General features: G+C 54.5%; 1 protein-coding gene across 4 annotated transcripts; it reads left to right on the forward strand.

Moving 5' to 3' along the window:
• The first annotated feature begins 1,204 nt into the window (after window positions 1–1,204).
• Window positions 1,205–27,267, forward strand: Ltbp4 (latent transforming growth factor beta binding protein 4). 4 transcript variants are annotated; one of them, XM_051206935.1, is made up of 30 exons: window positions 1,206–1,501; window positions 4,709–4,900; window positions 5,223–5,470; window positions 5,554–5,656; window positions 6,012–6,080; window positions 6,179–6,301; window positions 6,762–6,926; window positions 7,351–7,500; window positions 7,626–7,814; window positions 8,169–8,300; window positions 8,394–8,519; window positions 9,263–9,388; window positions 9,879–10,121; window positions 11,203–11,328; window positions 11,417–11,536; window positions 12,370–12,498; window positions 12,640–12,765; window positions 13,134–13,256; window positions 13,392–13,523; window positions 15,790–15,921; window positions 16,012–16,137; window positions 18,090–18,236; window positions 19,533–19,799; window positions 20,092–20,163; window positions 20,859–20,987; window positions 21,176–21,322; window positions 22,256–22,408; window positions 23,949–24,329; window positions 24,708–24,860; window positions 26,851–27,267. In XM_051206935.1, exons 1-30 carry the CDS (start codon window positions 1,252–1,254, stop codon window positions 27,003–27,005), a joined length of 4,734 nt encoding a protein of 1,577 aa, XP_051062892.1. In that variant the 5' UTR covers window positions 1,206–1,251; the 3' UTR covers window positions 27,006–27,267. The 4 variants fall into 4 exon arrangements, with proteins under 4 accessions (XP_051062894.1, XP_051062892.1, XP_051062893.1 ...); XM_051206936.1 differs by lacking the exon at window positions 11,203–11,328; XM_051206937.1 differs by lacking the exons at window positions 12,370–12,498; window positions 12,640–12,765 and having other exon boundaries at window positions 1,205–1,501.

The following is a 27,267-nucleotide window of genomic DNA, read 5'->3' on the forward strand; positions in this document are numbered from 1 at the left end:
GAGGCCCCCACATCGCGCCCCTGCCGGCCAGGCCCGGGGTAAGAACATCCGCCCTTCCTCCGCGTAGGGGGCGGAGGGGGGTGGTTCCGGGCCAGATAAAGCCGTCTGGTTCCCACGGTGCTGCCGCCGCCAACCAGTCCCCCATTGTAGTTCAGTCCACCCCACTCCCCAGGACGCGGCCACCTCTAGGGACCCCCGGGTCCGACAGTATGAGGTGAGCCAGGGACAGAACTAGGCACAGGCCAAAGGCGCTGACCCATCTGGGTGGGGCCGGGAAGCCAGGCGTCCGGGCTCCTGCGACTGGAGGGGGGCGACTCGCCCAGCAGAGAGCGAGGCTGAACCAGCCCAGACAACAAAAGCGATTGTGCGGGTTGGCGCCTGCCCGGGCACAGAATGCCCAAGATTGCGGGACGGCTGGGGGCCAAAGGCCTTCCCCTCTTCCATGCCAGACCCTCCCTTGGCCCTGTTCTTCCTCAGCTCTGTACCCCAGACTAGAGCACTCCTCAGACTCAGCCACCCTCAGAAGCCCCCTTCCTGCTGTGTGGCCTTCAGCCCGGATGCATCCCCTCCTTCCTAAAGTTTTCCAGATGTGAGCCCCAGACCAGATGTGAAGACCCCCACCCACAGTCTGAACCCATCCCTTGCCTTTATCCATTCCGCCCTCTTCCACCAGCTGTAGTCTTGTCCTGATGCTTCAGGTGTAACCCCTTGGAGCCCTCCTCTCCAGAATCCAGCTCTTCTAATCCCTTTATGTGTCCTGTGCACCGACCCTTCTCGTCACCCAAGACGCTGCCCATCCTTGTCCTCTATCTAGATGAAGCCCATTTTCCCTGTGCCTAGTCAGAGACTAGGCAGGCTTTAGCTGGCTCCCCGAATGCGGCCCCCATTGCTCTGATGGATTTCCTCTGCATGGATTCAACTCTGTATGAGGGCAAACCCGCCCGCCCCCACCTGTTCCCTTCCTTGCTGCTCCCCTGCGGGCCCCATCCACTTGTTGGAGCGCGGGTGGGAGCAGAGGGGGCGCCCTCCCCTTCCTCCTGCGAGTCTAGCGCCCAGCCTTCGCGCCTCTGGCTAAGCGCCCAGCCCCACGCGCCCCCGCGCGGCCGCCCGGGAGGGAGCGCGGGGGGGGGCTGAGCGGGGGCGCGGCCGCCCTCCCCCGCGGGCGGGCGGGCGGGCGGGCGAGCGGGCGGGCGCGGCCGGGCCCCTCGGGCGGGCTGGGGCGGCGGCGCGGTGGAGCGCGGCGCTGCAGCCATGGCGGGCGGCGCGCGGCTGCTTTGGGTGTCGCTATTGGTGCTGCTGGCGCATCTGGGGCCGCAGCCCGGGCTGGGCCGACCCCGAGAGCGTCTCCGCGTGCGCTTCACCCCCGCCGTGTGCGGCCTGCGTTGCATCCATGGGCCCACCGGCTCCCGCTGTACCCCGACCTGCGCGCCCCGCAACACCACCAGCGTGGACAGCGGCGCGCCCGGCGGGGCGGCCCCGGGGGGACCCGGCTTCCGCGCCTGTGAGTGCGGGGTGGTGCTCCCGAGGGAGGAGTGCCCGGAGGGAGGACCCCAGAGACAATGCCCTTGGGATCAGGAGCCCAGATTCTATGTACAGACTTGCTGGGGAGTCCGTGGGGTCTTTGAGGAAGGGGGCTCCGAATTCCTGGTTTGGGGAGTGGGTCCCTAGGGCGCTGATTTCAGGGGCAATGCGTGTTTTCGAGGACCTGTGGTGTCCCACGTGAACGGACTGGGACTGGCTTTCATCCTTTTCAATCAAGGCGGGCATCTCAGAATTGAGGACCTGGGAACTTTCGGGAAGGGATCCAAATTCGGAGCTTGTATGTAGTGAGTTAGCAGGGTCTGTTTCAGGGTCGTATGGGGGATGTCTCACGTTTCTGTGTCTCTTTGGGAGGGAGAGAATAGTACGGTTTGTGATTGCCTGTGATGAAGAGCTAACCGGGAGGGGGCTCAGAAAAGACAGTGTCTTTCGGCAAGACCTGAATTACTGCTGTTCCACGTGCGACAGTTACCCAGATAGGAGGCCTGGGGAAAGGGCGCCCCCTGGGGGACGAGTTTGCGCTTCAGCCACCTCTAGACAAGGGGAGAACTTTGGGGTTCAGGTGAGGTCGGGAGGGCGCGCCACCTGCTATCCCAGAGTGTGGGGGTGCAATGGTTTTCTGGGGGTCGGCTTTTACTTGCCTCCCACCCCTCACGCGCTCTGGAATGGGGAGTGGGGCCCCTGGCGCCGAGAACTCGCCCAGGCTGGCCCCCAGCCAGCCCAACCCGGCCGGCGTGAGCTCATCTCCCGCCTGAGCCCCCGCCCGCTACCACTCCCTCTCTCCGCCCCTTCCTCCCTCCTTCCTTCACTCCCTCCCGGCCCAGCCCCAACACGCCCGTGCCAGGCGCCGTGCCCAGGCGGGTGCCAAGCCCCTGGAGGCACAAGGAGGGACATGTGAAGGCGGGCTGACCTCGGCAAGACCCTGATGTCCTCAGCTCCCTGTTCTTCCAACGCTGTGGGACGTGAAGTTAGCTTTGCCCACCTAGCAGTAAGCCGTTGGTATGGGCACCCTGAGCTGGAGGGGGGGGTGTCTGCATTCAATCCAAAGCAGGCAGTGGAATGATTTCAGAGACTAAGAAATGCCCCTAACCTTGGTGGCTTCTACCTACCAGAGACACTGCCGTTTTGCAATCTTGCTTCTCAGTTTGAGTCCTTCTTAAACTGCCACTTACAGAACCTCATTAAGGCACCTGGAATCCAGGCTTAACGCTTCTGACGGGGGATCCGGGTTCCTGACCACCGGATCCTAAGGGCCTCTTCCCCAGGGGTCAAACACTCGGGGAACTCAGAGAAGTTCCTTCTCCGTCTTTGGAGGTGTTCCTCCAAGCTGCGCCCCTCCCTGGAGAACTCTAGTATAGTCACCCAACGGCTTCCCACTGCCCAGAAGCCCTCAAGCACAAGCCTTAAGTGGAGATAACTCTCCACCTCCAACCCCACCACCCCCGCCCCGTCCTCCTTCCTCCTCGCACGAAGCCTTCGATTTTCTTTTATTTCTAACGTGGATTCTCGATTCCTCTAAAGTTCTGCCCCACCCTCTCCCTGGGAACTTTGAACTCCTACCTATCTTCAGAGAACCCCAGAACTGATCTCAAGCAATGGGTTCTCCCAAGAACACTCCAGGAACCGCGCTGTTTCCACAGCCACTAATCAAGACGCGGGGCAACCAGGCCCTTAGCTAGGAAGGAGTAGGACTTTCACAAAATCCTAAGGTCCTAGCAACTCGAGACTCTAAATGTGCTGGAAACTTCCAGAGCCCACTTCTTTTACTCAGCACCCTCACATGGGCCACACCCCCGCCTCCAGAAAATACTAGAATCCTGTTTTCTAGGCAACTCTCCGAAAGGACTGGAAAGACTCTTAGCTGAGAGGCTAGATTGGCTCTGAGCTAGCTTCTCCCTGCCGTCTAGAAATCTTGGGTCGTCTTTGAACCCCAGAGTACTGCCTTTACACTCGCTCATACCTTCCAAGGACGCCTTGGAAATTGAGGTCCCCCACCCCCGTGATTTCTTTTGAACAGTTACGGCTCAGAAAATCCCACACACACCTCCCCGACAGTCCCCGCTGTCTGCTCCCTCCTTCCCCTGAGCACAGCTGTCTCCAGCTGTTTTCGGCAGTCCCAGGGGAGGAAAGGGGGGGGGTGCCCTCGAAAGACATGTCCGGCCTCCTTTGGCTCTGCAGTCCGGGGCTCCCCAAGGGTCCGGAATGCAGAGACGACGCCCTGCCCCCGCTGCACCCCTTTCTTTGTTTACCCCGCCGCACAGCTGGCAGTGCCCCGCCCAGAGGTGGACTGGGGCCCAGAGAGGGCGCGCAGAGGGGAGTAGATGCGCGTCCCCGCCAGCTGCCCCGCCCGGTGCTACCGAAGGCAGGGAGGGAAGGCTAAAACTCCGCTAGCGCTCTGAGGGAGTAGGCGGGACTAGTCTTCTAGCTCTCCCAGGAGTAGGAGGGTCGGGAGTCAGGGCAAATCAGAGGAAGGAATGTGAGTGGGCGGGACTAGTGCTACCAGGTGTCTTGGTTGGGTGGAGCTTACGAGCTCAGGTAGAAGGCCATGTGGGCGGGACTAGAAAGAAGTGTCTGGCCAAAGGAAAAAACCGGGGCGTCTTGGATTCCAGCTGAGGAGGGGAAGCGGTGGGTTGGGCAAAGAGAGCTATGATAGGGCAGAGGTGATCCAGTGGGCGGGGATAGCAGTGTCTATCCCGAACTCTGCCCGAAAATGGGAAACTGAATGAAGGGGGGGGGGCGGAGTGAGCACTTAGTAGGCGGACCTATGTAGTAGATAGCTTCGCAACTTGACCCAACCGATATAGTTATATATTCGTCCAGATGTGGACAATGGCCACAAGACAACTAAAATAAAAGCCTGGTGTGGTGGTGGAATACTGCTATAATCCGAGTTGGGAATCAGATGCAGGAGGATCAGGAGTTTAAGCATCGGCTATATAGTGTGCTTTCGAGGCTAGCCTGGGCAACATTAGCCCCTACCTCAAAACACAAAAGCAAATGAACGAAAAAGACACCTAAGGTGGAGAGATGTAAGATGAATGTGCCTTGAGGGCCTCGCGTTATAGTGCTGGGGGCTGAGTTAGCTTGGGTTCATCTGACACAGGGCTGTCTGCCAGGCATAGCACTGATTTTTTGTGTGTGTGTATGTGTGTCCTTGCTTTCTTCTCAGACCTATGTCCCTTGATCTGTCACAACGGCGGTGTGTGTGTGAAACCTGACCGCTGCCTCTGCCCCCCGGATTTTGCTGGCAAATTCTGCCAATTGCATTCTTCCGGGGCCCGGCCCCCAGCCCCAGCCATGCCGGGCCTTACCCGCTCCGTGTACACCATGCCACTAGCCAACCATCGCGACGACGAACATGGTGAGGAGAATTTAGCCAAAGGGCCTCTGATCCCTTTTCACTTCAGGAACTACACCATTCTCTGACCAAGTGTGTTGCCTTCTCTGCTACCCTCCCAAGTCGGGTTTGGTAGCTTCCACCTGTAATCCCACCATTCGGGATGCAGAGGCTGGAGGATCGTTGAAAGTTGCAGCCAGATTACATTACCACCCCACACAAAGAAACTTCCCCAAATATCACGCTTATACACTTAACAGCCTCAGCTCACCTCTCCAGTCTGCTCCCAGGAGGCAGAACTCGTGCATACATTACATAGCCCTTTGTCCGGCTTGCCTCTGCTCAGGTGTAGCATCGATGGTGAGCGTGCACGTGGAGCACCCCCAGGAGGCATCCGTAGTGGTGCACCAGGTGGAACGTGTGTCGGGCCCCTGGGAAGAGGCGAACCCTGAAGCCCTAGCCAGGGCCGAAGCGGCAGCACGGGCCGAGGCGGCGGCGCCCTACACCGTGCTGGCCCAGAGCGCGCCACGCGAAGACGGCTACTCAGACGCCTCGGGCTTCGGTTACTGTTTCAGGGAATTGCGCGGAAGCGAAGTGAGACCAGGCCCGCGGGCTGGGGGAACTCCCTAAAGCGTACCACCGCGCGGGGGCGCGCTCACGCATCACTTCTCCAACAGTGTGCATCGCCGCTGCCGGGGCTCCGGACTCAGGAAGTATGCTGCCGAGGGGAGGGCTTGGCCTGGGGTGTTCATGATTGTCAGCCGTGCTCGGAACACCTGGGTAAGCCCCAGGTCGTCCCCAAACCTCGCCTCTTCTCCTCCGGGCACAGATAAACCTCAGTCACAGATTCTAGTTACGGGAGTCATTCTATTTTAGATTTTTGTTTTCCCTAGCGTTGAGCCCATTTACTCTATTTTCTGATTTTGGTCACATTTTTCAATCGACTTTTGTGCCTTGGTGTCACCCATGCATTTCTAGATCCTCAGGAGTTACCTACCAAGGTGCCTAAGGGAAGCTGATTTGATCCTCAAACCACACCTTACTCCTTTTAGCCCTTCCCACTTATCTTTCTTCAGAACTGCTTGGTTGTCTCTCTGCCAACCTGTCCCTACCCCGACCCCTCCTTTCTCCACAGGGAATCGAGTGAATGGCCCAAATGGACCTTGTCCAACCGGCTTCGAGAGGGTTAATGGGTCCTGCGTAGGTAAGCCACAGCAGGGGGCAAGGCCTGTTTTACCAGGCCGGGCAGCCCCGGGAGGGAGGTAGTCCCCTACTCGCCAAAAACTTCCTCCATTCTTGCAGATGTGGATGAGTGCGCCACAGGTGGGCGTTGCCAACACGGGGAGTGTGCCAACACTCGTGGCGGGTACACGTGTGTGTGTCCGGACGGCTTCCTGCTGGACTCTTCGCGCAGCAGCTGCATCTGTGAGCCGCCAGGAGGGGCGTTCTGCAGCTGGCTCCCAAACCGCTGGGGGCCTTAGACCATACCCCAGGGCTCTCACGATGCACAAGCCCTTCAAGCCCCCTCAGATTTATCCTGGACCTTCAGGGACCTTCAGGGAGATCTCTGTGATGATATCAGAAGCCCCCCCCCCAACCTTTGACATCCAAGCCCCTCAGACTCTTGAGTTCCTTAAAGGACCTCCAGATTCTCTCAACCCCTTGACCGACCTCCAGACAGCCTTTGGATTCTGATATTTGGCTTCTCATTTCCGCCCTGCTTCAAGCCCTGGACACCCTCAGCTGTGTTTCAGACCCCCTCCCCCAGACTTCCTTAAATGCCCCACGCCCTCCACCCACTAAATCTTCCCTGGGACCATTCCCCTCCCCCCTAGAAGCACTGAACTCACCAGCCCTGAAGAATTTCTTCCCACCCACCCCCCAGCCCAACATGTGATCTCAGAGGCAAAGGGGCCCTGCTACCGAGTGCTCCATGATGGTGGATGCTCGCTGCCCATTCTTCGAAATATCACCAAACAGATCTGCTGTTGTAGCCGTGTGGGCAAGGCTTGGGGCCGAGGCTGCCAGCTCTGCCCACCTTATGGTTCAGGTGAGCTAGTCCTGCCCACCCTTCCCTTCCTAACAGATACATACAGAGTCTGTTCAGGACCCTGCTATCAGGCTCTACGGCCCAGCGGCTTCAAACATGGCAGTACCTTGTGTCACACTGGCAACTTAGACTCAGCCCTGGGCTTCACCTCTGTCCTTAGCCACACCCACTCCTGGGCCATATAACCTTAAAATTAGGCTGACCAGAACTCTCTGTCGCTATCCCAAATGAGAAAAACTCTCATGGCTCTACCACTGGCTTCAGGAACATCTTATTTTTTGGCCAGTACACTACTCCATCCAGCATATAAACCAGACTCCTGACACTATCTCAGGTCAAGCTTTGTTCGCAGCCAAGGCCTGCTCATAAGAGCTCATTCTGTCTCCTCTCCTGACCCCACCCCTACCCCACATCTTTTCCCCAGAGGGTTTTTGGGAGATCTGCCCAGCTGGCCCTGGTTACCACTATTCAGCCTCTGACCTCCGCTACAACACCAGACCCCTGAGCCCGGATCCGCCCCGAGTGCCCTTCACTCAACCACGTGTACCACCAGCCACTGCTCGGCCATCCCCAGGTGAGCTCAGTCCTGGATGGAGGGGACATCATTTGTCAGGTGCTGCCTGAGGTCCACAGGAATCGGAGGGGAGGGACAAGAAGACCTAGATTTAGATCCCTATCCAAATGTTCTTTCTTTACCAGGCTTTCTGCCCACTCGGCCTCGGCCTGAACCTCGGCCACGGCCTGAACCTCGGCCACGGCCTGAACCTCGGCCAGGTCCCGAGTCCCAGCCTCGGCCTGAACCCCAGCCTAGGCCTGAACCCCAACCAGGTCCTGAATTTCCCCTGCCCAGCATCCCTGCTTGGACCGGTCCAGAGAGTCCTGAATCAGGTGCCTTGGGAATCTGAGGGTGGCAGCCAAATGCTGTGGGGCAAGGCTTCAGAGTGAAGGCGTTGGGAAAGGTGAGAGGCAGTAAGAGGGAGGGAGGAATGTGAAGGTTTGGGTAGTTCCCTCAGGTACTAGAGTCAGGCTCCAGTCCTCCGGTAAAGGAGCACTTCAACCTTGAGACTCCATTTCTGCGGGTCCAAGCAGATCTCGTGAGACTCTCACAGGGTAAATGGCAACATAGCCCTCCAAGGTTACACTTGGGGAGGGGATACTCATCAAGGAACGAAGGGCACTGTTCTGCAAGGGAAAGGACAGTTAGTTCAGAGTTATGGGAACCCGGCTGGCTGGCTTCCCCAGGTCCCTCCTCTGGCGTGTGCCAGCGCAACCCCCAGGTTTGTGGTCCTGGACGCTGCGTTCCCCGGCCCAGTGGCTACACCTGTGCGTGCGACCCAGGTTTCCGGCTCAACCCCCAGGGCACTCGCTGCCTAGGTGAGCTGGGCTGAGGGGGTTCAGTGAAGCCGGGGCTGGGGTGGAGAGTCCTTTGCCTGGCCACCACGTAACTAGCCTGCTTCATGCCCTCAGACATAGATGAGTGTCGCCGCGTGCCTACGCCCTGTGCTCCTGGGCGCTGCGAGAACACACCAGGCAGCTTTCGCTGCGTGTGCGGCACGGGCTTCCGAGCAGGCCCTCGGGCTACGGAGTGCCTGGGTGAGAATCCCGCCCCGCCGGGCCCCAGTCTCCACCCCGTTTGGGTCTTGGCTCCGCTCTCACTGCAGAACCTCTCGGGCCTGATTCTTCGCCTCCGCCTCCCCACGCCGGTCCAGCTCTATTACAGCACACTGTCCTGCCCTGGCCACCACACCAAGATCAGCTGGGCCCTACCCCTGCTCTGCACCTAACCAGGCCCTTCCTTTGCCTGTGGCGCAGCTTTTGTCCAATCCCGTCCACGCTCTGCTCTCACTAGCTCCGCCCTCCCCGTCCCCGACCAGCTCCCGCCTCCAGGCCCCGTCTGAGTTCTACAATTTCTGCAAGTTAATCTGACTACGAATCTTGATTCCACCCCCAGCTCTCACCCCAAAGTGCCCGTTCCTTCTCTGGTTCTGTCCCTGCCTTCCTTTTCTTTCTTTGGGCCACAAAGATTCCTTTCCTGCCCTTGTCCTTTCCCAGGTCCTGTCCTCTCCAAATTTGTCCCCTCCCAGGACCTGGCTCTCAGCGGCAGTCCTAACCAGCCCCTGTACTAACCTTCGGGATCGATCACCGCCTTCGCTTTAAGCTTACCCACTCTAGCCCCGCCTATCTCCTTAGCTCCGCCCCAGACCAGCTTTCGTTCTAGTTTTGCCCCGCCCTTGTCCTGCCCCCTACTCCTTCTTTCCCTCCCATCTACTCTTTGGGCTCAGGGACTGTGGTGTGTGTGTGTCTGCCCTGTCCTAGCCTCTGGGTTCTGCCCACAGATGTGGACGAGTGCCAGCGCGTGCCGCCGCCGTGTGACCGCGGGCGCTGCGAGAACAAGCCAGGCAGTTTCCTATGTGTGTGCCCCGCAGGATACCAGGCAGCACCACACGGAGCCAGCTGCCAGGGTGAGGGTCTGGGAGGGGCAGAGCGAAAGAGGGTGTAAGGTGAGGGGTGGATAGTTAGCCTTGAGGTTGGAGAAACTGATCAATTGGGCAAAGGGTGCCTTACTGATGGGGGTCGCAGACCAGGGTCAGAGAGCCAAATGTAGTGACCTGGATGGATTGGAAAGGCCAAGTGATGGGAAACAGAAGGGCTGGATCATGGAGGCTGGAGAAGCAGATGGAGATGTGAGTAATTGGAAAAGATGGCTGAGTTATGGAAGACAAATGTAGCTCAATTCATGGGGACCAGCGAGGCAGGGTTCCAGGAGCCAACCACACAACTCCATTTGGATTGGAGGATGGAGAGTCAGTGCTGGAAGACAGGAAAGAGGAATAAGGGAGGGTGGAAAGGCAAGATAGGGGAGCTCAGATGGGGGGCGGGGAGATGGGGGGCGGGGACAGGGGACATGTGAGTCACAGCAGAGACACCCCCCCCCCCCGGGCTTGCTTGCAGATGTGGATGAATGCACCCAGAGCCCAGGCCTCTGCGGCCGCGGGGTCTGCGAAAACCTGCCCGGCTCTTTCCGCTGTGTTTGCCCGGCTGGCTTCCGTGGCTCGACGTGTGAAGAAGATGTGGACGAGTGTGCCCAGCAGCCTCCGCCCTGTGGGCCAGGCCGCTGCGACAACACGGCAGGCTCATTCCACTGTGCCTGCCCAGCTGGCTTCCGCTCCCGAGGACCAGGGGCCCCCTGCCAAGGTGAGGGTGCTGAGCCCAAGCCTGTAGCACCATGGCATGGCTTCCTGTGGGGGATGGAGAGAGACATTACTTGGGAGTAGAGAGGCCTTAGGATGGCTCTGTGACAGAGGTCGGGTGAGCAGAATATTGAGAAAGCCAGATCTGGATGAATTCTGGATGAATTCTATCTCCTTTCCTTTCTTCCAACTGAGAGAGCTCCTTCCTATTCTTCCATACGTAGTTGCCTGGAACTCATGACCCTCCCTGCCTCTGCCTCCCGAGTGCTGATAGTAAGGGTGTTTACCTATAGGTAATGCTTGACCCTCTTCCCATTTACATTTATTTATTTGTTTTATATATATATATATATAGTGTTCTGTCTGCATATATGTCTGCAGGCTAGGAGAGGGTGCCAGATCCCATCACAGATGGTTGCGAACCACCATATGGGTGCTGGGAATTGAACTCAGGACCTCTGGAAGAGCAGCCAGTGCTCTTAACCACTGAGCCATCTCTCCAGCTTCATTTAAAGATTTTTAAAACCACACTTATGTACTTGTTTATTTGATGCAGGGGGAGGGTTGAGAGGGCGGTGGGCCTGTGCCACTGTGGGAGCCTGGAGGTCATGTGGAGGTCAGAGGACAGCTTACTGGAGTCGATTCTCTCCCTCCACCATGTGGGTCCCAGGGATCAAACTCTGGACGACAGACTTGATGAAAGTGCCCTTTGTGCTGAGCCATCTGGCCACCAAGTTTTGAATATTTTTGTATTGTGGGGACCTTAAAGTAAAGACAGCTGTGGCAGAGACATGGGTAAGGCAGTGCCTTGGTCTTCCTCGTAGCTAGAAAGACTTAAATGGGAGACAGCCTTCGAAGACCCAGAAGGCTGAGTCAAGAGTGGAATGCTGGCTGACATTCCTGTCTGCAATCCCAGCCCTCAGGAGGCTGAGGCAGGGGGATTGGTGTGAGTTTAAGGCTAGTCTTTGCTGCAGCGTGAGATCTTGTCTCAAATAAACCCAAGCTGGAGTGTTGGGGGTAGCTGGGGATGGCAGTAGGGAGGGGCCCAGACCCCTTCCTCAGCTTGACTGACGTCTTCTGCCCAGATGTGGACGAGTGTGCCCGGACCCCCTCGCCCTGTGCCTATGGCCGCTGTGAGAACACGGAAGGAAGCTTCCAGTGTGTCTGCCCTACGGGCTTCCAAGCCAACACTGCCGGCTCCGAGTGCGAGGGTGAGGCCGGGGAGGGAGGGAGGAGTGTGGACGGATGAGGGGGCGTGGGGCCACTTCCTCAAGACCACGCTCTCTCCCCACTTCTCAGATGTGGACGAGTGTGAAAACCACATGGCTTGTCCTGGGCAGGAGTGTGTGAACTCACCGGGCTCCTTCCAGTGCCGGGCTTGCCCTGCTGGCCACCACCTGCACCGTGGCAGATGCATTGGTGAGATCAGGCCCAGCGGGGACCCGGGACCTGTATCTTAACCCTAACTACCCACATTTTTGACCCTTGACCTGGTCCGTGACCCTGACTTGACCCATAACTTGGGACCTGGACCTCAATCCCTTTACATGGACCATGCCGTGACAGCCAAGTTTGACTCTGACTCTGTGTCCCACTCACCTGCAGTGCCTGCCTTGACCACATTCTTTGACCCTGGGTGACTCTTGAGTGTAACCTAGTAACATGTGGCTCCGGTGGGTCATCTTGGGGCTAACCATGACCCTTGATGACAACCCCTGACTTTAGACGCTTAGCAATAACACATCTGGACCCTCACTGTCTCTTGGCCCTAAATGTAGCCCATGACCCTAAGTTTGACTCTGTCATTTGATCCCATTGAAAAAATCTACAGCCCTGATGGTTTCACTGAGGTTCACGCTCTATCCACACCCCTTCTCAGAACCTCTTCCCTGGAACTTATTTGGGTACCTGACCCTTGACTCTGACACTCACTCTTGACATCAGGCCGGATTCTGGACTCTGGTTGTAACCTCTGACTCCAGCTTACTTTGACAAATTTACTCAGCAGAATCTTATTCAATAATCCTAGTATCATAATACCCCAATTCATTCTTTACCTTAGTTAATTTCCGATCCCCTGTGCCAATCAAGAGTCCCTTGGATCCCAATAGAGGGACTCTTAGAAACCCAGATCCATAGGACATTGAATCCTGAAGCGCTCATCTGTGTTCCGTTCAAGTCCCTTTCCCATGGTTTTTACTAACCCCTTTGCTCTAGTGGACCCTCTCTGAGCCCCCCAACCACTCTCACAGATGTGGACGAATGCAGTTCGGGCACCCCTTGTGGTCTCCACGGCCAGTGCATCAACACTGAAGGCTCTTTCCACTGTAGCTGTGCTCCAGGTTACCGGGCGCCATCTGGTCGACCTGGGCCTTGTGCAGGTAAGAGTTCACCAGAGTAAGGCCAGGATTCTTGGGCAAAGCCTATTAGAGATGTAAAATGAATTTGGGTGGTAGGGTTACGTTATGGGCAGGGCTTGCTTTGGGAGACCAACACTCCAACCTGACACTTGTGTGCCCTAGACGTAAATGAGTGTCTGGAAGGCGACTTCTGCTTCCCCCATGGAGAGTGTCTCAACACTGATGGCTCCTTTGCCTGTACTTGTGCCCCTGGCTACCGGCCTGGACCACGAGGAGCTTCTTGTCTGGGTCAGTCCTCAGGCTGTATCCGAGCATGGAAAGGGGGCCAAGGGAAGGAGGGCAGAAAGGGAACTCTGAATTTTTGGCAGGTTTGGGGAAATCTACATGGATCACGGGGCGCAGTGGGGGGCTTTTGGAGGACTGGGGGTGGCTATCAGAGAGGAGTAGGACTTGTCTAGGAAAGTTGGAGTCTGACGATTTTAGAAGGACCTCCTACTGGGGCGGGGCTTGCAAAAAAAAAGGGGGGTAGGACCTAACACAGATTGGGTGATGGCTTTGGAGCTGGGAGGGTCGGGATGGGGGAAATGGAGGAGTGTGGCATAGAATATTCAGCAAAGCAGGATGTGGCCCTGGGTTTCGGATGCTCTGTCCTGCAGATGTGGACGAATGCAGCGAGGAGGACCTTTGCCAGAGCGGCATGTGCACCAACACTGACGGCTCCTTCGAGTGCATCTGTCCTCCTGGGCACCGGGCTGGCCCAGATCTTGCCTCTTGCCTTGGTGAGAGGCCTCACTCCGCCGCCTCCCTTCTCCTGACTTCCTGTCTCTTCTCCCGCCCCTTCCTCTTTTACCATCACCTCTGTTTCTCCCTCCTGACTCCTGCTCCCTTTTTGTCTCCCTGGCTTCTGTCTTCAGACATTGACGAATGTCGTGAACAGGGGCCTGCCCTGTGTGGGTCTCAGCGCTGTGAAAACTCCCCTGGGTCCTACCGCTGTGTGCGGGACTGCGATCCTGGCTACCATCCCGGCCCTGAGGGCACCTGTGATGGTAAGACAGATTCCCCCCAAATCTGTGACAGGTTGCTGGCGTCTCCCCTGGAAACCACAGGAGAGATACCTTGCCTCGAAAACCTAGAAGAGGTCCTAGGCTAACACTTCCTTTCGCCCTGCACTATTCTCTGGTGGAAAATAGCCACTGCTGTGCGCATGTGTTTAATTATGGGGCGGGGGGTTTCTTATCAGGAATCAGTGGGAGCTAGCCCTCCCCTTGCTGAGTTGCTCCAATATATTTTTGAGGGAAGGGGTGCTGTGTGGATCAGTATTTTCTGTAACCCATGAAACAAAATTTTTATGGGCTGCGTTTCCCTGCCCAGTGGCTGTACCTCTGACCCAGGCAAAGTGAATTTCCTAAGATCTCAATCATTAATTCCAAAGATTTCAGTAGGTGCCTGCTGGACACCAGACACTGAGGCCACAGCAGGAATGAGCCAAACAAAACTGCCTTCCTGAGCTAGCATGGGGAGTAACTATGTAATCAGCAATCATTCCACAGATAACTTTGAAGTACTTTGAGTATGACAGGTGCTGTTGATGCCTTGACAGGCAGAAATCCTTATTGGTGTGGGGTTTGCATGGTCACTGATGTAATGCCAAGGTTGTTTTGTTGAGAAAAGGCCTTGCTGTGTGGTCCATGCAGACCGTCAACTTAATTTTGTTTTGTTTGGAGACAGCCTGTCATTGCCCTCCGCTTCCCACCCACCGTGTGTGTGTGTGTGGGGCCGGCTGGCTTGGAAATCACTATTGTAGGATACACTTGCCTAGAACTTGCAGTAATCCTCCTGCCTCAGCCTTCCAAGTGCTGTGTTCTAGTCATGTACCAGAACACCTGGCTCTGACTCACAACTGCTACAATTACAAGCATATGCCATCATGCTAACTTAAAAGTGGGTTTAAGAAAGAAGCTATGGGGGCTGGAGAGATGGCTCAGTGGTTAAGATCACAGACCTGTCTTCTAGAGGATCCTGGTTCAATTCCCAGCACCCACATGGCAGCTCACAACTATCTATAACTCCAGTTCTAGAGGATCTGACACCCTCACACAGACATATGTGTAGCCAAAACACCAGTCATATGAAACACAAATTATGAGCTGGGCATGGTGGTGCACACCTTTAATCCCAGTACTTGGGAAGCAGAGGCAGGCAAATCTTTGTGAGTTCCAGGCCAACCTGATCTACAAGGGAGTTCCAAGACAGGCAGGCTACACAGAGAAAACCTGTCTCAAAAAACGAAAATAATAGTAGTAATAATAAAATAAAATAAGTCCCAGAAAGTGGTTATGAGGCTGAGAATGTCCCTCAGTTGATAGGGTGTTTGTCTCAAATACAAGACAGACAGACACTGGATAAACACATAAACCGAGTGCTGTCCTGTGATCCCAGCATTTGGTGGGGGTGGAGGCTGGAGAACCAGATGTTCAGGGTCATCCTTGGCTATGTAGCAAATTTGAGGGCAGCCTAAGCTACATGAGACCCTAAATACAAATTACTGCTAGCTCTAAAGGGAGAATACACGTGGTAGCATCCACTCCTACAATCCCAGTGATTGGAAGGTGGAGACAGGATTGTACAGTTTCCCTTGGCTACATAGGATTCAAGGCCAGCTTGGTCTACATGAGACCCTGTGTCTAAAACAAAACAGAGTTTAAAAAGTAAAGGAAAAATAAGCCAGGCCTGGTGGTATATGGCTTTAGCCCCAAAACTCAGGAGGCAGAGGCAGGCAGATTCCTGTGACTTCAAGGCCAGTCTGGTCTTCATAGTGAGTTCCTGGACAGTCAAGGCTGTGTAGTGACAAATAAAGAAGGAAGTAGGTAGTAGCGGTCATGGAAAGTGGGGAGGACAGGGAATCATGCAGCAGTGAAAATAATTGGTTGGTATGATGTAAATACGGTACTCATGGGAAATTCTCAACAAAACAAAAGGGGGTGTGCGTGAAGACTAATAAATGGACGGGACCGCGGTTGAAGGATATTGGTCAGGGAGGCTTGACTTTAATGTGTCAGTGAAATGAGGGGCAGGGGGCCGAGCACACAGCTATGGAGATGTACCTGGCAGAAAGAACAGCCTAAGCAAAGGTCCTGAGGTGGGTGGGGCCCTGTTTGAGCTGTTTCAGAAATGGCAGGAAGGATTTAAGAACCTCGAATACCAGGCTCAGGGACTTCTCAGTCTTAGTGATTGGAAGTGGTATTAGGACACCCACATCCCTTTTCAAGCCTTTGACTCTCCTCCCTCTGACCCTCCTCTGCTCTCTTGCAGACGTAGACGAGTGCCAAGAATACGGCCCTGCGATTTGTGGAGCGCAGCGCTGTGAGAACACCCCTGGCTCCTACCGCTGCTCCCCAGCCTGCGACCCTGGCTATCAGCCCACACCAGGAGGCGGGTGCCAGGGTAGGTGTCCACGGGGTAGTATGTGTGGGATGTGGAAGGGACTCGAGGTTTTGATATGGCCCTATTGAAATGGCCTTCTGGTCCTTACAGATGTGGATGAGTGCCGGAACCGGTCCTTTTGTGGTGCCCACGCCGTGTGCCAGAACCTGCCTGGCTCCTTCCAGTGTGTCTGTGACCAAGGCTACGAGGGGGCACGGGACGGGCGTCATTGCGTGGGTAAGAGACTGCAGGGGTGAATAGGACCAGAGGGGGGAGTAGAGTGCTCTGGTCCTGCCCATCTCCACTCTCCTGGAGAAATGTGAGCTTTTAGAGTTGTAGAAATAGTTCCCGCGGTCTAAGGTTCAAGACATAGCCGTCAAAACCATCCTGTAGCCAGGCGGTAGTGGTGCACACCTTTAGTCCCAGCACTGGGAAGGCTATCCTGGAACTTGCTTTGTAAACCAGGCTGGCCTTGAACTCACAGAGATGCACCTGCCTCTGCTTCCCGAGTGCTGGGATTATGCACCTGCTGCTCCTGCAGTGAATCAGGTTCAATCCCCAGCACCCACAATGACTCATGAGTATAACTTCAGTTCCAGAAGATCTGCTGCCCTTTTCCGACCTCTGGGGGCACCAGGCACTTATGTAATGCACATACTTACATGTAGACAGACACTCAACACATAACAAAAAGTAAGAAGCAACGGAGAGGAGAGGAGGCTTTAATACAGCGGAGTCTGTGAGTGCAGCTGGAGCTGGCTGGAGCCAAGCGCTTCAGCAAAGCTGTCTCCCTCTGTTGGGTTTGTTTTTAGGAAGTGACAGGTGGCCCTAGCTCTGTCTGGGCTGACTGCCTTGGCCTGGCAGCTGGAGAACAAAGGAGGTGACCCAGAAAGTCAGAGACTGGCTTTGATTGGCATGATGAGGTCACTGCCTGCCATCGACCCAGAGAATCGCAGTAACCTGATTGGTTCTGCCCCAGTGGAGACTTGGCTGTACTCGGGATGAATGGGCCCAACTTGGAAACTCAGAGAATCCCCAAGGAAAAGTTAGGGTTTCTAACCAGAAGAAAGGTAGACAGTAGGGCTGGGGCTGTTAAAAAATGTTCACTCTGTGGGGTGGGGTGGGGTGTTAAGATTGCTGTTCAGTCCGTGGCACTCACATGGTCACTCACAATATCTATAATCCAGTTCTCAGAAATTTAACACCCTCTGGTCTCCACTGGAACCATGTACATGGAACACATGCAAGCATGCAAACACACACACACACACACACTTACTTTAAAAAAAAATTGCATTGTGTTGAGGCCAGCCTGGTCTACAGAGTGAGTTCCAGGACAGTCTAGGTTACACAGAGAAACCCTGTCTCAGAAAAATAAAATTACATTGTGAGCCAGGTGTAAAGGTGCGTGTTTCTATCCCCAGCCCTCTAGGAGAGAGTAAGATGATTACCACTAGGCTAAGGGCAAACTATCCTGAGTTAAACAGTAAAACATTTTTTTTGGGGGGGGGGGTTGTTGTTTTTTTTTTTTGTTTTGTTTTTGTTTGTTTAGTTGGTTAGTTTGTTTCAAGACAGGGTTTCTCTGTGTTGCCCTGGAACTCTGTAGACCAGGCTGGCCTCGAACTCACAGAGATCTGCCTGCCTCTGCCTCCCGAGTGCTGGGATTAAAGGTTTATGTCACCACCACCTGGCTGGTTTTTTGTTTCTGTTTTTATGAGACAATGACAATAAAAAGCAAGCAATGTTGGCTCATACATATAATCCTGATATTGAGGAAGCAGAGGCAGGAGGATTGCCACAAATTTAAGGCCAGCCTGGTCTATATAGTGTGATCCAGGGTTACACAGTGAGGTCCTACCTCAAAAGACATATATCTGAATAGAGATAGATTATAATCCATTATCTTTGAATATTTATTTGTATTTTATGTAGCTAGTGTTTATGTGTACCAAATGCATACAGTGTCTGTAGAAGCCAGAAGAGGGTATCAGATTCCCAGGACCTGGAGATACAGTTTGAGCCACCATGTGGGTGCTGGGAACTGAGCCCAAGTCCCCTGCAAGAGCAGCCAGTGCTCTTAACTGCTGGGCCATCTCTCCAGCCCCATCTATTGTAATTGTAATCTTGAATAGCTCAAACCACAGGAGTTCGTAACATGGCCTCCCTCTTGATATATTTCCTGCTCACAGATGTGAACGAGTGTGAGACTCTACAGGGTGTGTGTGGCTCTGCCCTGTGTGAAAATGTCGAAGGCTCCTTCCTGTGTGTCTGCCCCACTAGCCCTGAGGAGTTCGACCCCATGACTGGACGCTGTGTTCCCCCAAGGACCCCTGCTGGTAAGATTCATGTGGCTCAACCGTGTGTGTGTGTGTGTGTGTGTGTGTGTGTGTGTGTGTGTGCGTGTGTGCCTGTGTGTGTGTGTGTGTGCCTGTGTGTGTGTGTGTCTGTGTGTGTGTTGACACCTTCTATCAGTCAAATGCTATTACTTTAATTTTTTTTTTAAATTTTCATATGTTCTTTTGAGGTTTTCAATGATTTGTTTCAGATTTTTTAAAGGGTTCTATAAAGTGTATTTATTTATTTCTTGGTTTTTGTGAGACAGGGTTTCTCTGTGTAACAGGCCTGGCTGTCCCTGGAACTCGCTCTATAGACCAGGCTGGCCTCAAACTCACTGAGATCCACCTGCCTCTGCCTCCCAAATCCTGGGATTAAAGACATGCGCAGCCACCGCTGCCTGGCTGGGTTTTTTGTTTGTTTGTTTGTTTGTTTTTCTTTTTGAACGTGTGCGTGGAGAGTGGGTATATTATGTGCATGTGTGTGTGAATGGAGAGTGGAAGGGTCGGAGCAGGAGAGGACAGAGCTGGCCTGAACCGGGGGCCTTGAGCGGGAAGAGACAGTGGGTGGGAGAAACATCTGCCAGCCACGTGGGCAAGCCGTGAGGGACAGAGAAACACCTGGGAAGCACAGGAAATCACCTGCCGCTGCCTCTGCTACACCTGAGGTTGTGAATCAAAGGGTACAGAAGTGACAGGAGAGAGTGAGAAGCCAAAATGAAGTTGGGCGTGTTGGCTCACACCTGTAATCCCAGCACTTTGAGGGCGAGGCAGCAGGATCTCTGTGAGTTTCCGGTCGGACTAGCCTACTAACTAATATTGATTAAAAATACCGGTGGGTGGCACTCAGGAGTCAGAGGGGGGTGGGTCCCTGTGAGTTCCAGGACAGCCAGAGCTACACAGAGAGACCCTATCTTGAAAAATAAAATGGGCTGGAGGGATGGCTCAGCAGTTAAGAGCACCGGCTGCTCTTCCAGAGGTCCCGAGTTCAATTCCCAGCAACCACAGGGTAGCTCACAGTCGCCTATAATTGGGTCTAATGCCCTTTCCTGGATTGTAGGCATTCATGCAGATAGAGCACTCACATACATAAAGCAAATACATCTTTGAAATAGAAAAATCAAACGGAAAGGAAGAAAGAAAATAAAAGCGACCAAACAAATCCATATGCGTAATAACTAATATATGTTATCATTTAGGTTTCGAACAGCATGACCCTCTGGGCCTGTTTTCCCCATCGCTGGCATGGGAGAGTGGGAGACACAACACATGCCTGGCTAAAGTCATTTGTTTCTTCAGGCACGTTCCCAGGCCCCCAGCCCCAAGCACCTGCGGGCCCCAGTCTTCCAGCCAGGTCTCCAGCCCCACCCCCGCCCCGAAGACCCAGCCCTCCCAGGCAGGGACCTGTGAGCAGTGGGCGTCGCGAATGCTACTTTGACACAGCCGCTCCAGATGCATGTGACAATATCCTGGCCCGAAATGTGACGTGGCAGGAATGCTGCTGTACCGTGGGTGAAGGCTGGGGCAGTGGTTGCCGCATCCAACAGTGCCCTGGCACTGAGACAGGTGAGCATGCGCTGTGGGGAGCTCTGGGTGGGGATGGGGGAGGGGCGGATGCGCGGGGCAGGCTGGTGGTGGGGGTGGAAAAGAGATTAAGTTTAGGTCTGTTAGGTCTAGGATTGAGTTACTGGTGCTTCCAGGACAAGAGTGAGCCTTGAGCCACCAGGTGGGCACCTGGGTGGGTAAAGCTGAGAGGTGGGCACTTCCTGGCCTGGGCTTCAGCACTTGGTAGGGGCTGGAGCCGGTGGGCTAGGGCAAGAACTCGGGCTTCTGGGTTCATCCTTGCTTCTGTGCGCAGCTGAGTACCAGTCACTGTGTCCTCACGGCCGGGGCTACCTGGTGCCCAGCGGAGACCTGAGCGCCCGAAGAGGTGAGGCCAGACTTCAACCCCCCACCCGCCCTCAAGCCTGAGGCCCAGCTCTGCCTCACCCTGCCTCGGTTTCTTCCCTTTTTACTTCTTTTTGTTTGTTTGTTTTTGAGGAGTGGATCTCACTAGTAGTCCAGACTGGCCTCAAACTTGTGAGCTTTCTTTCTCTCTTCCTTCCTTCTTTCCTTTCTTTTCCTTCTTTCTTTCTTTCTTTTTCTTTCTTTCTTTCTTTTTTTTTGAGACAGGGTTTCTCTGTGTAGCCTTGGCTGTCCTGGAACTCACTCTGTATGTAGACCAGGCTGGCCTGGAACAGAGATCCTCCTGCCTCTGCCTCCTGAGTGCTAGGATTAAAGGTGGTGTGCTCCTTTCTTTTCTTTCCTCCTTTTTAATTTGTGTTTTTTTTTTTGGGGGGGGGTATAGGGTCAGGTAGCCCAGGCTAGCCAAGAATTTACTAGGCAGCAGAGGCTAACCTTGAACTCCTGTTTTTCTTCTTAATTCCAGCTCTTGACTGCTGGGATTACATGCATGCTCTGTTTTCTGCCTTTCAATTGATTCTCTTTGGGGTCTCCTCTGCCTCGAGCTCCCCTCCGGTTCCAGTTTTCTTTGTCTCCGCTTCTGTCCTTGCTGCTTCTTCATGCTCCCGTTTCCGCCTGATCACACCCACCCCTGTCCTCATCTGTCGCCACCTTTCCCCACAGACGTGGATGAATGCCAGCTCTTCCAGGACCAGGTGTGCAAGAGCGGAGTATGTGTGAACACCGCCCCAGGCTACTCTTGCTATTGCAGCAACGGCTTCTACTATCATTCACAGCGTCTGGAGTGCATTGGTATGAACCCACCTCCCCCCACCCCCAGCCCTGGCCTTGCCAATCCTAAACAGGAATGTGGCGTGGCTGTCCCAGCAGGAAGTCCTCCCGAAGTCTAGACTGCATCCATCACTCTGTCAGTGAGCCCGGGAGATGTGAAAGGAAGTTCAACCTGGTAACCGCCCCACCCCCACCCCATGCCTTTCTAGATAACGACGAATGCGCCGACGAGGAGCCAGCTTGTGAAAACGGTCGCTGCGTCAACACAGTGGGCTCCTACCACTGCACCTGCGAGCCCCCGCTGGTGCTGGACGGCTCCCGGCGCCGCTGCGTCTCCAACGAGAGCCAGAGCCTCGGTAACCCCGCCCACGGGCCCACCCAGCCCCACCCCTGATTCCCAGCCGCTAGACCCATAGGTCACGCCTTCTTCAAGGTCACACCCCTAGCACCTGGATGGGCTCAGAAACTGACTCTTTGCTTGTTTTTTGTTTTTGTTTTTTGAGACTACGTTTCACTACGTAGCCCGGCCTGGCCTAGACCCGCCTACTTCTGCCTCCAGAGCACTAGGATTAAAGCCCTGGGCTGTCATGCCTGTGGTCCACACTGTTTTACTTTTTGTTTTAGTACGGGCTGACCTGGAACTCATGGAAATGCTCGTTCCTCGGCCTTCTAATTGCTGGGTTACAGGTGTGAGAGGACAGGGTTTCCTCTCTTTCGAGGTAACCCAGCCTGGTGGCTGAAGGTGAAAGTTTTAGTGTCAATCTTTCGTTTTCTTGCTGTGTATACCCATACACATTTCTTGGGCACCAGGTTCTCATTATGTAGCCCAGGCTAGCCTAAACTCTTGCCTCAGCCTCTCAGTTACTGAGATTGCAGGCCTGCTCTACCATGCCTGGTTTTTGGCTCTCTTCCTCTCTTCCTTCCCTTCTCTGCCTCTGTCCACCTATCTTAAGTCTCTCTCTCACACACCCCTGTGTCTTCTTGCTTTGCCTTGGTCCTTGGGCCCAAATTCTCTTTTCCCATGTTCTGTTCCTACAAGAATCCCTAAGCGTTGAGGCTTCACTTAAACACTGCTCAGGGTGTGGGGTGTGGTGGTCCGCCCCTGTGGTCCTAGCTACACAAGAGATGATGGATGAAAGAGGACCACAAATCCTGGGTCAGCCTGAGCTACAAAGTAATTAATGCCCAGGGAAGGAAAACACCTACCCCCATCTCACGGAACCCTCTGGAGTCAGTGTGCCAGGGCCCGAGTCCCAGTCTGCCCTGATGCGTCTCGTCATTCCCCATAGATGACAATCTGGGAGTGTGCTGGCAGGAAGTGGGACCTGATCTTGTTTGCAGTCGCCCGCGTCTAGACCGGCAGGCCACCTACACAGAGTGCTGCTGTCTCTACGGTGAAGCCTGGGGTATGGACTGTGCTCTCTGCCCCGCCCAGGACTCAGGTACTGTATACGTCTGCACTGGCCCACAGCTCCTCTAGGCTCTTTACATGAGTTGCCGCCTATCCCAGAACCTTGGTCACAATCCTAAGGACGTCTGTGCCCACAACAGAAATCTCAGGGCCTGAGTCAGTGGCTCCCCTGGGCCCAGCCCCATCAGCTCTGGGGTCTGTCATCTTAAATTCCTGGTTTCTAGACCCCTCCCCTCCCCAAGACATAACCTGTGAGACACCCCACTCCAGACTCTCCTGGGCCCTTAGATTCTGGTAGCGCTTGTCCACACACACATCCTGCCCTTTAGACTCTGCTCATGGCGCTAAGAGCCGCTAACACTCATTGCCTTGCCCCCCACCCAGTATTTGAGCACGCACTCACACACACTCATACACTCACATAACACACACTCACGCACACACAATTACTCACACACACTCACACACTCACATACTCACACACAATTACTCATACACACACTCACACATACACACTCACACAATTACTCACATACACACACTCACACACACTCACGCATACTCACACACTCACATACACACTCACACACAATTACTCACACACTCATACACACTCACATACACACTCACACACAGTTACTCACACACATAACACACTCACACACATACAATTACTCACACACACTCACATACACACACTCACATACTCACACACACAATTACTCACATACTCACACACTCACACACAATTACTCATACACACACTCACACATATTCACACACTCACACACACAATTACTCACATACACACACTCACACACACTCACGCATACTCACACACTCACATACACACTCACACACAATTACTCACACACTCATACACACTCACATACACACTCACACACAGTTACTCACACACATAACACACTCACACACATACAATTACTCACACACACTCACATACACACACTCACATACTCACACACTCACAAACACATTTACTCACATACTCACACACTCACACACAATTACTCACATACACACTCACACATACTCACACACTCACACACACTCACACACATAACACACACATACTCACACACTCACACACACAATTACTCACAAACTCACATATACATACACACTCACACACACTCACACACTCACATACACACACACTCACACACACACACTCCAGGTTATCAAGATTTCAACACAGCCCTGGTCCCCTCCTACATGAGCTGATTTTTCCACATCCTGGAGAGGCAAGCTCCCTCCAGGCACCTCTGACCCCTAAAGTCCCAGTGTTCAGCCAGCCCATTGATTCTCCAGCCGTAAAACACCTTCGTCTCCTTTCTTGGGGTTCTAACTCCCATGGGTTCGCAAATTCTAGCCTTTAGATTCCGATTCTTAGCTGCAGTCTGCGGACACTGGATCCCAGGACCTCAGAATCCATCCTGGTCCCTGCCCCTGCCCTTCCCCAAGCCTCCCAGCTCTTCTTCTCTGTTGATGGGGGAAGGGTACATGAGTGGTGGGTACTGACCTTGATATGTCTTCGCCCTTGTTCACAGATGATTTCGAGGCCCTTTGCAATGTGCTGCGCCCCCCTGCATACGGGCCACCGCGCCCAGGGGGCTTTGGGCTCCCCTACGAATACGGCCCAGATATAGGCCCACCTTACCAGAGTCTCCCTTATGGGCCAGACCTGTATGCACCACCTGTGCTACCCTATGACCCCTACCCACCCCCTCCTGGACCCTTTGCCCGCCGGGAGGCCCCTTATGGTGCCCCGCCCTTCGACATGCCAGACTTTGAGGATGACGGTGGCCCCTATGGTGAGCCTGAGGCTCCTGTTCCACCCAGCCGTGGCACTGGCTGGCCATATCGGTCCAGAGACACCCGTGGTTCCTTCCCTGAGCCCGAGGAGTCCTCTGAGCGTGGAGGCTATACAGGTGAGCAGTGCGGCCCGATATACCAAGCAAGCAAACAAACAAAAAACCAGGGGGACGCTGAGAGAAGGCAGAAGGTGGGTCAGAATGAGATAGGTACAGGAGTGGTAACTCATGCCTGTAATCCCAGCACTAGAGTGGCTGAGGCAGGAGGATTGTTGCAAGTTTGAGGCCAGCCTGGGATGCATAGCAGCACCTAGGGGAACTGAGAACGCATGGTAAACGTTCTTAGCACAGTGCGCTGCGTTGCAGTCTGGGAGCGGGAAGGGCTGATTAGGATGAGACACACAGCCTGGGAAGCCCGGGACAAAGGAGGAAGGACACAAAGGGAGCTAAGGTGGAGAGCTCCTGTCACCGCTCCGCTCGCTGTGTTCCCTACAGGAGCCTTGGCTGAGCCTTATGAAGGCCTGGAGGCTGAAGAGTGCGGGATCCTGGACGGCTGTGCCCACGGCCGCTGTGTACGGGTTCCCGAAGGCTTCACCTGCGACTGTTTCGATGGCTACCGCCTGGACATCACCCGCATGTCCTGTGTCGGTGAGAAAGGGCAGCAGAGGGAAGGCTAAAAGTAAGCCCGACCAGAGGGTGATCAGGAACCTCCAAGGAAAGAGCTCATTACAGACAGGGGCCAGATCATCCTTGGGGGAGGAAATTTATTCTTGCTCAGGGGTCGACTTGACTGAGGAAGATGACATCAGAGTGCCAGGAAAGCCAAACTTGGGAATATAGAAAGAATCCTGCAGATATAATTCTTTCTTCTCCCTCGCTGTATTTTGTTCTGGAGATAGAATTCAGGTCTTGATACATGCTAGGTGAGTGTTCTACCACTGAGCCCCGCCCCCAGCCCCTCACTGGGGGATTCTAGGCAGGGGCTCTACCACTGAGCCACACCCCCAGCCCCTCACTGGGGGATTCTAGGCAGGGGTTCTACCACTGAGCCCCGCCCCCAGCCCCTCACTGGGGGATTCTAGCAGGGGCTCTACCACTGAGCCACGCTCCAGCCCCTCACTGGGGGATTCTAGGCAGGGGCTCTACCACTGAGCCACACCCCAGCCCCTCACTGGGGGATTCTAGCAGGGGCTCTACCACTGAGCCACACCCCAGCCCCTCACTGAGGGATTCTAAGGCAGGGGCTCTACCACTGAGCCAGGTCCTCCTAGACTAGTTGTGTCTAGGTAAGTACTGGTTCACTGAGCCACCCCCCCATCCCCCAACCCCCTCACGCCCGCTCCTGCAGATGAGGTTCTAAGAACTATCTGCTACCTTGGGCAATCTTCTCGAGTTCTTTGCCAACCTTAAGCCTTCCCATGTGTGAAATGGGAGTAGCAATCTTGTCTGCCTATACAATGTCTAAGGACAGGTGCTTACAATCAGGAGCTGTGAGGGGGTCAGATAGACCCCACACACACACTCTCTCTCAGTCCAGTTTGCTCTGTGTCCCGAGACAGGCCACTGTGCCTTGTTTAGCTTTCCTCACCTGGAAAAACAAAACAAAAACCCACAAAAAAACAGGCCTAGTCAAAGAGCCCACTCCACAGAGTCGTGGTGATGTCCGTGATGATGGTTTGCAGAACACCCTGACCTGTATATATACATTGATGATCAGGGCTGTGGAGATGGTTTGATGATCGTTTGCAGAACACCCTGACCTGTATATATACACTAATGGTCTGGGCTGCAGAGATGGTTTGGTGGCCAAGAGGGCGTCCTGCTCTTCAGAATACCATGGTTTGGTTCCCAGAACCCACATCAGATACTCACTACCACCTGGAGTTCCAGCTCCAGGGGATCCAGCGCCCCCTTCAGGTCCCTTAGGGCACACCACACACAGCTGGCACACACACACACACACACACACACAATTTAAAAAAAAAAAAAAAAGGAACTTAAAAATTAAAGAGGCTCAGAAAAGCTGAGTTCCCCAAGGTCTCGCAGCCAAGAAATAGAGTGGTTTCCCACCCAAAGACTGGGAAAACTGGCCTGAGATGAGATCCGTAAAGTGTGCGGCCAACAGTATGGCACTGAGGAAGTTTTCCCGTGCTGGGCCACAGTTGGCACCTGTGTAGCCCAGAGGCACAGTAACTGACTCGTAGGCTTATGAGGAGGATAGGGTTAACACAGGTTCCGGGTTCTGTGCTCACGAGGATGTCCGATATCATATAGGTATTTGCTATTGTCAGTAGCAATATTTTCGTTTTCATTTTTTCCTTATTTTTGTATGCGTGCCGTGTCACGCATGTGAAGGTCAGGATACAACTCTGTGGCATCAGGTCTCCCCTTCTGCCTTTATTGGGTTCCAAGGATCAAACTCAGGTCATCAGGCTTGCATAGAAAGCCCTTTAGCCCACTGACCCATGCCGCAGGCCAAAGCACAGACGTATACCACCGCCTCGGCTCACACAGCAGGTAGCAAGTGACATGTTGCATTCTGTAGGACAGGCTCAGCATCTGTGGTTCTCGACCTCAAAACGGAGATGGGCTTCTCATTGCCGGGCTTGAGTAACGATCTTTTTACCCCTTACCCCAGACATCAACGAATGTGATGAGGCTGAGGCAACCTCCCCACTCTGTGTCAATGCACGCTGCGTCAATACCGATGGCTCCTTCCGCTGTGTCTGCCGTCCAGGATTTGCACCCACGCATCAGCCACATCACTGCGCACCTGCGCGACCTCGGGCCTGAGCACCTGAACCTGGCATACCATTACGCCTGCGCACTGGGAGCTTCCAGAGCGCGCCTGTCTCCCTCTAGTCTGCAAGTGTGCAAGCATGTCAGGCAGTCTGCACTTAGGATGGGCAGACACAGAGGGGTGCCTTTCACTGCCCCTGTCATTCCCAGCCCCGCCCACCGGCGCCTCGGGCCTGGCGTGGTCCAGCCCTGGGTCCCCGTCACATTCCTTGCCCTTTTGTAAGATTGTCAATTAAAACACCTATTTTGTACTTTC

The sequence above is a fragment of the Phodopus roborovskii genome, unplaced genomic scaffold, assembly GCF_943737965.1.
Source record: "Phodopus roborovskii unplaced genomic scaffold, PHOROB, whole genome shotgun sequence".
NCBI lineage: Eukaryota > Metazoa > Chordata > Mammalia > Rodentia > Cricetidae > Phodopus > Phodopus roborovskii.